Source organism: Hippichthys cyanospilos, chromosome 2 (genome assembly GCF_059441005.1).
Source record: "Hippichthys cyanospilos isolate Australia breed blue-spotted pipefish chromosome 2, RoL_Hcya_1.0, whole genome shotgun sequence".
Lineage (NCBI taxonomy): Eukaryota > Metazoa > Chordata > Actinopteri > Syngnathiformes > Syngnathidae > Hippichthys > Hippichthys cyanospilos.
The window spans coordinates 18,798,750-18,810,881 of NC_142370.1; the positions used below are offsets into that span (position 1 = coordinate 18,798,750).

Consider the following 12,132-nt stretch of genomic DNA (forward strand, 5'->3'; position numbering starts at 1 on the left):
AGAACTATAGCGTGTATTCGTTTTGTTTGTTTGTTTGTTTGTTGGTTTTTTGCAATACGTAATTCTATTACGGAGTAAGAAATATATAACAACGACTATGACCAGTAAGCAAAATAGTTCAATGGTACAGAGAGAAGTAAAACAGAAGAATAAAAATAAAAAGATAGACAAAATAAATATACAATGTGAACAAGAATTTATAAATACGTTTAAGAAACTTATTCCAAGTTCTTTAGCCTTTTTAATGTCAAGAGTATTTGAAAGAATGTATTGTTTAATCTCATTCCAGAACACAATAAAACATGTTTTTAATCCAATATATTTGGAGCAAATTATCTGATATTCTGACAAAACATTGATAAATCTAATAAATAAAACGATTCACTTTTTACACCATTATTTTCAACACAACTAAACGATACATTCTTCCGGGCTACCAAGACCTGCTTTTTAATAATATTGTAAACAAAATTGAATCATTTCTGTCGTAATAAACTTACAGAAGGACAATGGCAAAATAAATGAACTACAGTAGTTTCATAGAGGGTATACATACATAAGCAATGACAAACATAAATATGACGAAAATGCATAAAAGATACAGAGTGTGGCGAAGGGCCAAAGGGCACCCAAGGGAGAAAGCATGGAGGACCCAGCACAGGCTGCCCTTTACTTGTAACAACATTTACAACATGCTTTATGCATACATCAGGTAAGTTAATGGAGGCATGCAACAATTTAGGGTAGGAAGGAGGGGGCTTCTAAATTTAGCTGTGAGGATTAAAAAAAAAAACAAAGGGGAAGCACTATCTTGCAAGGCCTGTTTTCTGGTCATTTGCCACAATGAGTCCAATTGACTTTCAGATGGATTTCCTACATTCCAAGTGTTGAAATAAACATCCGGACCTTTGAGTGCTGTATTTTGAGCTTCATTTTGGTTGGCTAGCAAAGAAATACATATCAGTGCAGTGCAAAATCCTCATTCCATCCTATTGATTTTTTTAAAAACAACTATAACGTATACTGACCATAAACGATCATTTTTTTAGTTCCTCTCTTTTGTTATTCAATAAACAAATGAAGACAAACGAACAAGTGAATTGGAAAGTATGCTGGATGACCAGTAGTATGCCTTCATACAGACAAAGTGGTTTTGATTGGCAGCCAGTGCCTCAATACATAAGCATGTAACCCTAACCCATAAGCCTGTATTAAATGGTTTGCGTCAAGAAGATCATATTATGTTGTTTAAAATCAGTGGTTCTCAAATCAGGGTAACATGTACCCCGGAGGGTACGTTAAGGTGTTCTAGCAAGTTTCAAAAGCAGCATCTATACAAAAATCCTTAAAAGTAATGAATAAAATATGTAAATATTTCAGGAAAATATAGTGCACATTTATTTAAAGAATGTTGTATTTAGTAGGCTATTCAGTTTCATGATCCTAAAACCCCAGCCTCCCACATATCAGAATGGATAGACACAAACTGCCATATGCCACCTAGCATTGACAATAAGATCACGATCTACACAAAATGTAAAGTATATCTAAACTCGTATAGTTTAACATTAACAAAAGCAAAAAACAATATAAATCCACTTTCAACAAATGTTAACTAGACTTTTATCCAATGTTTATATGGGGTACAGACTAGACTGAAAAGGAAAATAAACACAACTTAAAATAACTTTAATAAGCCTCAGGGGTGCCAGAAATACAAATGAAACATCAATCCTTATAGGAATTAGATAATAAATGTACGTTTACCTGGAACCTGAACACAGGACTATCAAAATGTTAAACATAACATATTTTGTACCTGTTTCTTACAAATCAAAACTCAATTAATGTAAAAAAAAAAAAAGACAGTCTCCTTTTGTTATTCTGTCTTGCACAGCAAACTGCAAGTAATATGATGATTCTTTGCACATCTATAGATTGAAGCAGAAATAATTTTCAATTCAATCAAATGGAAAAATGAAATCGGAGACCCAAAAATCTGAATAGAATCATGAGACAGTCATGGATTCCCACTCCTGGTTGACAGTAATGTAAAAAGTTTCTCTCCCGCACAAACTTTTACAATAAGAGCCACACTGCATCACTTAGTGCCTTGGATGTGAAATTATACCTCACGCGCACAAAGCAAAGCCTGTTCCCCGGGACCCCCCCCCCCAATTGCATAGTGCCCAAGAAACAGATAGGGCACATATTGTAATATCCCTCGCCTTTAATATACTCTATAAAATGAAGTGCAGAATTACTGCCTAGTGTAATGAAACAATCTTCAAAGACCATCAGGTCAAATTGAGTCCACGCTGAACTAAGTTGGACGAAAATAATCATAGGAGCACAAGACAAACAACTGCTTACCATCTGCTACCTACAAGTGACCTCGACCTGGACATATCCACCCCCCATGCTCCCAAGTCCTACAGGCCCAACCCAACAGTATACAGGAAGCCTGTTTCCACAGAGACGGATGTGTCTTGATGATCAGAGGAAAAACACAATGCCTTCAGTGTGCTTAAAGGAACTGCACTCATAAAAAGTGCACACAAAGGCATTGGAATAGCAATGGAACATGCTTTTACTATTAGGGTTTTTTTTTTCCCTCCATATGGCTTTCCCAGGAAAATCCCCCTCATCTGGGAAGGTTCAATCCAGACAGTCAGGGGACAGACACAAACTATGGTGTGTGAAAAGCAAAACTGAGTGGCATGGCCGAAAACGGACCGGACTCATTTGAGGTCTTTTTTTTTTTTTTTTTTGCCTAATTCTATTTTATATTCTTCAGTTTGTCAAAGCAAGTAGATCATGACCAAAGTACACAACTAGGATGATATTCATTCAAATGCTTGCACTTCAAGACTGGCACGTGAGTCCTTTACTGGTCCGTCTGTCTTCTTCAACAGTTGGTACCATTTACAAAACTAGGTCACTTCCTCCGTGTGTGTGTGTGTGTGTGTGTGTGTGTGTGTGTGTGTGTGTGTGTATGTGTGTGTGTGTGTGTGTGTGTGTGTGTGAGAGAGAGCGAGAGCGAGAGAGAGAGAGAGAGAGAGCGCGTTTCTGCTAGACCCTCTAATAAGCCGAGAGACCTCCAGTATAAACACATTGAGCAGAAACATCCTCAAACCAAATATGTCTCTTCTCCTCAAGTGCTCCAACTATGCAGCCTTCTCATGAGTCAAGGTTCTGCGGGTGCTGAAGCGCCACCGAAGCTGGAATATCACATGTCACACTTGATTGCTTTTGAATACTGCAACTTCAGCTCTATAAACTTTGGAACATTTTCTCAGACGTGTGGAAAGAGGAGGTGAAAGCTGTTAAAATGTGATAGTTGAATCAGGCCAGCGTTCACACTCTGCAGTAGGTCACTTGAGTCCCAGTGAAACAGGATGATAAACAGACACACAATATGCTGCTACTTGTGCTCCTGTAGCTCAGGATCTTGTGCCTCGTACTGAGAAGTATTAGCCTGCCAAAACAATCCACAACATATTCACTGCCACCGCAGTTAAAATGGATCTTTGACATCTATAACCATTAGGGCTGTCAGGGCTAATAATTTACCAAGGGTGAGTTCAGTACAGTACAGTGGTCAGCAACCTGCGGCTCTTTCTTTCTTATGTTGGGGCTCTCCGTGGTTTAGGAAAATAAAAAATGTCCGGCTCAGATCGATGCTGGGTGACAGGGCGACATCTACGGTACGTGTTCGGTGCAACGGGACATGAGATGTGACGCGCGACGGCCAATCGGTTTCGGTAAGGTGAAAACAGGATACAGAAAAAAACAGGAAACAGAAATATCCAAATTAAAAGCATACATTTTTCAAGTAAGATATAACTGAACATTTAAAATCTAAACCGCCTTAAGAATTCTTAACACAAAATGCCCCTGTGCGTGAACAAGGATGGACTCAAACGTTGGGTCAGTCAGCTAGTTCTTTTCTTGAAACCAAGAAACCTTGGCTAACACAAACATTGCTAAAAGCTAAATGTCAAACAGAGAACATAAACAGGAAACACAGCACGGCCTTCCAGATTAAACGCAGGTATTTCAATATAAGATAACAGGTAAGTAAACATTACTTGATGAATTCTTAACACTGAATAAATCTTATTTTACTGCCCCTGTTCTTGAACACAGATGGATTCAGACGTTAGTTCGGTCTGCTTGCTTGCTTTTAATGGAAATAACGTGGTACCACCTTGGTTAAAGAAAGTTGCTGTAAGCAACTCCGTGGCCGCTAATACACAACTGATTCCGTCCCTTACACCCCCCATTACACATGCACACACAGATTAATAAAAATATCTTCATTTCTGATGTAATCGAGTGTTTGCGGTTCCCGGTGTCGTCTTATTTGTGGAAACCTGGTCAAAATGGCGTTTTGAATGTTAAAGGTTTGCCGGCTCCTGGTATAGTATATTACACATGTAATAGTGTCGACTTGCTCGACTTGGATTAATTTCTCCCTAGCCCTAAGTGTATCTTAACTCTTTCAAAGGCAGTGAAAGAGTTAAGATATAGTCGTTCCGTAAGAGTAAAGCCACAATATATAATCGGAAAAAGCTCACATTTTCATTAATTATTACTTCCTGTATGTCAGTGAGTCATAGTTTCTGGTCATGGTTGTAGCTGTAAAAGGAGGCCACCGTGGGCTCGGTATATACTGTAATCTATTTAGTACATTCAAGACCAAAACTAATGTTGAAGTGTAGAGAATGTATTCATGACGGCTCAGCTGCCATTTTTGAGGATAACCGATGAATGTAATTCAAATGTGTCATGGCGGACATTAACATACAAAAGGAAAAAATCATGAAAAGTGAGTTCATTCTTTAATGGCAGAAGTCATGATTCAAGGTACGGTTCAACATTTCCCTATTACAGAGTGTGAGACTGGAACTGGAGGGCATCACTCTTCATGAAGAGGGAAAACCGGTTTACCACCTAACTGTACACTTCCCTCAGTATCAAGCCTTATTTAAAACATGACTAAATAATCAGTGAAGTGAGCAATGTTTTATCATTGCTTTTAATGTGCAGCAACTCAAAACACAAGTCAAGAACCAGTCCAACGGGCATGTTTTCCCTCTCAACACTTCATCAAAAGCCTGCACCTGTGCATACTCTATAATGCTATCTGATTGCTCTCACATGCAACTGACTCGGTCTTGTTTCAATTTCAGTTTGAACTGCAACAAGTGCATGGTGTTATGAATTCTACTTATTTTGTATGCAGAATGAAATCAGTCTGAAATCAGTTCTTACTGTATGTGTCAACTTGCGTGTCCTTAAAACACCTATGACTATAATGCATCATTCAGATATTCGTTTATTATCGACTTTAAGACCTGATTTGCAGCCATTAAGTTCCACCCAACGGTGTCTTAGCTGTTAGGAGCACTCAAGTCTAATCACCAGCAAATTAGACTCATGATATTGTGCCTTGAGCAAAGGTACGGGCACTTATTTATCACAAACAACTTTTACCACACTTTTACGATTCATCAAATTGGGTCAAGAGCCTCGGATGGGACCAAATTTAGGTCAGTCAGAAAGATAGAGGAAACTGTAGTTAAGTGAGCAATCACAATACAGGATCGAGAATTATTCCCACATACACACTTGCAATAGCTATGGCGGTGTCTTAACTGTGCAGCTGCAGCATCCACACATGACCGCCATTAGGAAAATCAATGTGACACTCGAGAGCGTGGAATCAGCCTTCAGCTTCTGGATGGCCCACAAAGTGACTCATGCTATTTCACTCATGTAACATTACTGACAGGAAGACAGCAAAGTTAACGTGCGTGTGTGCGCGCTTGGTTTTTGCCGCATAGTGGGGACCGACTTCCGGATTTTTACTGTCCTGTGGAGACCTCTTGCACTTGTGGGACCATTTTTGTGCACCCCACAAGGTCAGAATCTTTTTGAGTGTCAAAGGGGATTTTTACTGAGGTCAGGGTAAGGATTAGGGGTTAGGCAATCTTTGGTGATGGTTAAAGTTAGGAGCTAGGAAATGCATTATGTCAATGGGATGTCTCCACTACGATAGAATCCCCCCCCCCCCCCCCCCCCCATTCCTGTGTGTGTGCACGCACGCACCATTGGTGGAGCAAAAGCTAACGAACATGATCAGTCTCATTATATGGGGATAGTTATTAAGTGCCTTCAGAGAATCTGACGATTTCCTCACTCTAAAAGGAATGACAACTATAATTTTAAATGACCCTTCTTAGTTTGCAATAAGCTGTGGAAAAGTATCGTTCAAAATCGAAGTGGTCATATAAGACCGAATCTTCATACACAGAGATGTTTTTTTTTTTTTGTTTGTTTTGTTTTTTTATGTGGGAACAAATGTTTAGAGTCCATTCAGCTCTTCCTCCACTTGTTGGACAAGAGAGATTCAAATTGTAATTCAAGTTGTACATTGACAAGTGACATTATCACCTTTCAATTAAGTTTTTTGAGCTGTTTCCAAGTTCTGGCAAAAAAAAAATGCCATCACCAGTCTCAAGAGGATGTTTATGCAGTTGTTCAATTTTCCGTTTTGTTAAAAAAAATAAATAAATAAATGCAGCTTACAAACATGACTAAAGTCATTTCAAATGGCAACTTTTTGGCATTAAGAAACCCGAAAAGAAATCGGGAAAAAAAACGTGGTAGTCAGTAACAGTTACTTTTTTAGACCAAAAAATTGATGGAATCACTAAATTCTGAGCAAAAAAATTATAGAATCACCCTGTAAATTTCCCTTGTCAAAACTAACACTTGCATCAGATTAGAGCTCCTCATTAGTCTGCAGTTATAAACAGGAATGATTATACCTTGGAGAGCTGTTGTTGCAACAAGGGAGATAACATGAATCATGGCTCCAACACAAGAGATGTCAATTGAAACAAAAGTGTATTATCAAACTTCTTTTAAAGGTAAATCATCATGCAGTGTTGCAAAAGATGCTTTTGCCAGTCAGCTGTCTCTAAAATCTAGACCAAGTACAATCTGGGAAGGTTGTTATAAAGGCAAACTGGAAGACCTCAAAGCATCAAGGGGGAAAACTCAAAGCAATATGTCTTGCGATCAGAAAAAACACAGCAAAACCAATGATTAACAAATGGGAGGAAAGTGGAGTCAACATCTGTGACCAAACTAAGACATTTTCTTAAGACAATGGGCTTTACATACTGTACATGAAAGGAAAACGAAAGGCATCATTAACACCTAAACAAACAAACAAAAAAAAACAAGGTCACGATGAGCTAAGGAAATGCAATGGCCTGTGCAGGTCTGGATGAAAGTCATATTCAGTGATGAATTGCGAATCCGCAATGGCCAGGGTGATGATGCTGGAACTTTTATTTGAGCTGCCCAAGATCTAACGGCCACCTGTGGAGAGCTCCAAGAAGATCTGCAATTAGCAGATACTGTTGTCACCAGGAAAAGTGAGTAATGCTCTCCACTACCATGGCGTGTATGCACACTACCACGCAAGACACCGTTGCTAAAAAAAAAAAAAAAAAAAGCATGTCAAAGCGCGCTTAAAGATTGCTGGCAGGCCAGTTAACACTGGGAGGATTCATCTGATCGAATGAAGGCAAAACTGAACGCTACGCTAGGAGGAGAAATGGCGTTGCACATGACCCGAAAAACACCCTCCCAACAATCAAGTTCGGAGGTGGAAACGTGATGTTGTGAGGCTGCTTTCAGAAAATGGGACTGGTAAACTTTGCAATATTGAAGGAAAGACGAATCGCCAAGGTACCTCAAAGGTATCAAGATATTCTTGAAAAATATTTGCCATCTTCCATGAGGATGAGGAAAACGAAACGAGGGTAGGCATTTGAGTGTGGTAACGGTTCAAAACATACTGCCAAGGAAACCTTCAGCTGGTTTCAAAAAAGGAAAAATAAAGCAACAGGAATGGCCCGGCCACTCACCTGACTTGAATCCAATCAAAAACCTATAGAAAGAGCTGAAACGCAAGGTCTATGTAAGAAGCCCACAGAACCTTTTAAGATTTGAAAACTGCTTGCTTGGGAGGAATGGGCCAAAATCACACCAGAGCGATGCTTGCAATTAATTTTTCCCTGCAGGAGGCGATCTTGAAGCAGCTAAATATGCTACTAAGTATTACGAAAATACCACTTGTGGAATTGTGGAAATATATGCAGTGATGGTGAGTGCGAATGGTTGTTTGGCCGGGATAGGCACTAGCAAGCCAGTGACACGAATGAGGATACGTGGCTAAAGTCAGTGGATGGACGGATGTTTTACTGATGGCCTGCAGCTGACAAATAAAAAAGCAAATGCCAGCAGAATAGGAGAAAATATATGTTGAGGATTGGGGAAAAGAAATAAGAAAAGTGCTCTAAGAAAAGCAGTTCACCTTGTCATTATTTCCACACTCATTTCAGGCTTCGTGAACCTGCCAGGGGTTGGAGAAATAATGCTTAAAACAAAACTGCAGTGCAGCACTTTAGATTCAGTGTTCCCTAGATTCTAGCATTACTGCACTTCAGTAATTTCGATCAACCTCCAAGGGCAAAGTAGCTTGTCCATTTCATCCAGTGCTGGCCCACCAGATCAACAGGTATTGGCGCACTAGCTCGACTGAGAATTGCTGAGGATTGTTGAGACTTTTATTATGATGCAGAGTGCACAGTACTTGAAGTGATGGAGCCCAATGTATTTTTTTTTTTTTTTTCCGGGCACAAAACCATAGTAGTTCCCTAGCTTAGGACAGTGAGATGGCAATGGCGAGAAAAGTGATTACATTAAATACATAGAAAATAATACAAATATAATACAAATTGGTAGCACTGAAGAAGTGGTTGGGCTTAAGTAGGTTTTATTTAAAGTACCTTTTTAGAAGGGTTTCAGCATAGGACAGTGAGCTGGCAAAAAGGTGCCAAAACAAGGGTCATCTTAGTGCATGAAAGTCAAGTCTTAAAAAAAAAAAAAAGCTGGTACAATGGAATCAGAGTGGGTGACATTCTCATCAGTCCGTTCATTTTCCTCTTGCTCAGTGTTTATCTCACAAAGAGATGTTTACATTTGGCTTGGTTAAACAGAGACAGGCTCACATAGCTTTTGTTAATAATAAATAACTTCAAACTGTGCGCCAAGCGTCTATGCCGGAGCATCTCTCTACTTAGTGGGAAAAATCATGATATTGTATGAACTTGGAAGCTGGGCAGTACAGTTCTGAGCCTGTGACACAAATTTCACTTAAAATTGCACAGTACAGAGTACAGTATTTATAAAATGTTTCAAGAGATATGCAGACGATGAGTCTTCAACTCACTTGCCACCCAAGGGTCAGGGTGTATTATGACCACCAGATGGTGCTATTTAAAAAAATCCCCATCTGGTGTGTATTTACTGTACAGTATATGATACGAAAAGTATATTTTAAGTTTACCCTCAAATGTTAAAAGTACTGTTATGTGTATTGATGAATGTTGACTGCAATTTCCTTAATGTGTGTGTGTGTTTGTTTCTATGTGTTTTGTGCTCCAGCTCATGTTAGCTTTCTGTTGGAAGGCAGAGAGGGAAAGCAGCGCCTCCTAATTATTTCAAATAGTCAAGTCAACATACCGGTATGATAATATTCATGAGAGAGCCTTAATGAAGCCTGCATGGCAACGAATAGCCATGAAAGGTAAAAATAATGTAAGAAACTATGTTGGGTCTCATTTGCCGCAGTATATCTGCAAAAGAGTACCTTCTCCTTGGATGTACTATAGCCTAAGTAATTGTGCTTTTCCATCACACATTACCGGTTGGATTTAATTCAATTTGTTATGTTCGGTTTTGCATGTCATACAAAAAAGAGGCAGTGTACTTAAATTTACCTTTTAAATAGTATATTTTATAAACTTCAGACAAGTATACTAAAGTATGATTGTGTTTTTTTTATTACTGAAAATAGAGCTAAATCTAAGATGAAGTACCTTCACAGTAAAACAAATTGGAATGAAAGCCTGTGTATTCTCATTATGTCTGTGTATACAGAAAAACCAAGGCCAAAACTAAGATTTAAACTCAATAAAGCATTAATCATACTTTCAACTCTTTCTGCCACAAGGTATCAATTAGCCACATAGTCCAATAAATTACAGAAACGTTAAATGTTATTTATACATGCTTATGTTCAATTTAGAAGTATTATACAATAGTAGTGTATAAATGAGTGCCCTTGTAGGACACTACGATGACAAATCTGTGAATTAGAATGCGAAAAGTATATTGAATTATTATAGTTAATGTCTTTGCGTATTTCATTTGTTCTAGTTTAGAATGAACAAGTTCTAAATTAGTATACTTTCTGGTATAGTACAAGTACATTGCTCAGAGTTTAATTCATGTATACTACTTTTTGTTAAGGGATGTTGAGAAAATCCAAAACTCTATACAAGGATGTATTGAGCAGAATTTCCGAGCCGCATCCTTGTAACACTAAAGCAGACAAGTTAACATCTAGTTCACAACAACTTCGACAACAAACTATTCACACGAAACCATATATTATTCACATGGATGAATAACCCAAGTCACCATCGCAACTACACTACATTAATTTTGGACCGGATGTGGTGAACTCTGCTTTGTGACACACTCGAATATCCCTCTGCGTATCCAAGCCCACCACGCACGCGCACGCACACGCACAGAATAATGCACGAATGACTGGTTGAAATCATCGGTATCAGCAGTTTCAGCGGCAATTAAGTCTATAAGAAGTGTAGTCAGAACTTGCAAATTTAGTATTCGGCTCCTATTGTCATATCCGCTCTCCGACATCAACAGCGGGTCGTGTGGGTCAGAAACGCGACTCGAGGTGGACGCGGAGCTGATAAAACCCCGCAGCTGCCCCGCCGACAGCTGGCTATAACAACACAAAGACCCCCGCCCCACACCTCACACACACAAAAAAAATCGGGACTAGTAACAGGAGCCGCTTAATGTACGATCGAGGATCAAAACTTTGGAAAAGCGAATTTAGAACGCCAATTCACGTCCACAGACTGTTACTTACCAGTTGCTGAAAGTCCCTGCATCTTGCACAAAGTTGATCTCTGGTCGGATCCTTTCCAAGGAGAAAGTGGACTCCAGGAGCGTACGACTCCAACAAGCGCCTCCTCGTATTCCTGTTACCGCTTCAAAAAAATATTAATTCAAAAAAAGAGAAAGCTAAAATTCCACATGCTATGGTCACTTCATGACTTGCTGGTGAATAAAAACCGGGTCATTGCGGGGATTGTTTTCTGTAAAAAAAAAAAAAACGCCTTGGTCCTCCTGCGTGACTCCTTCCTCCTCCCTCTCCACATAAAGAATTCGATCCTATCCTCCCTACTGCTGGAAAAATGAAAATGCGCGCTGCCGATGCCAAGCGCGCTCACGCCAAAACCCATTCATTGAGTTCGACTTTGAATGTCATATCAAGTCCTCCCCAATATCCAAAATGCTGTTTACTCATTTACTCCATTTAAAAAGGTAATCTGAAGGTTTATTGCGTGTAATATACTGATTCACACACTAAGAAAACGTTACGTACATGCTCTGCATAAATGATTTCACAGACGCCTTGGAAAAACTAGTTTCCATTTGGAAATAATCTGTTATGTCTATGGGATGGTATAGTAAAAATAAATAACACAAAAATACTCACACAAATGTCGTCCATTTGTCAATGTGAACGTCGACAAAACCATGAAAATCTATAGCAAAGTAAAACTACAGATTAAAAAAAAAAAGGTAACAAGAGTGGAATGTAATGTATTTTGGAAAAGCCGAATAAGGACAACTCTTGCAGTAAATATCAGAACTTCCTGGATAGCTTCAGGGCCGCCCATTTGTGAGTTGAACCGTACACGCTAGCAGGCTCCATGAATGCTTTGTGCTGCTTTCCAATCAGCTGAGCAAGTCACTGCCTTTATGAGTCATAAACAAGTGTCGATGGGCCATGCACATCATAGCATAATTGGAAAGGGGCTTGGAGAAGTATTTAGAGTTATAGTTGATCATGTTCAATGAGACGGGCCCAAATGCCGTCATCTTCTGAAGATAACAGGATGACACAGATTTCATTGCGGGAATTCCTCCGCAATAAATGTTCATCCG

The 12,132-nt window shown here is 39.2% G+C and overlaps 1 protein-coding gene across 1 annotated transcript in view; it reads right to left on the reverse strand.

Annotated features, from left to right (window-relative positions):
• Nucleotides 1-11,873, reverse strand: part of fgd (faciogenital dysplasia) — a 45,844-nt gene extending 33,971 nt beyond the window's left edge. The window contains exons 1-2 of the mRNA XM_088441839.1: nt 11,681-11,873; nt 11,048-11,168 (exon numbers count right to left, since the gene is read on the reverse strand). Coding sequence (XP_088297965.1) covers nt 11,048-11,069 — 22 coding nt within the window. The 5' untranslated portion in view covers nt 11,070-11,168; nt 11,681-11,873. The remainder of the gene's footprint in view (nt 1-11,047; nt 11,169-11,680) is intronic.
• Nucleotides 11,874-12,132: the final 259 nt, after the last annotated feature.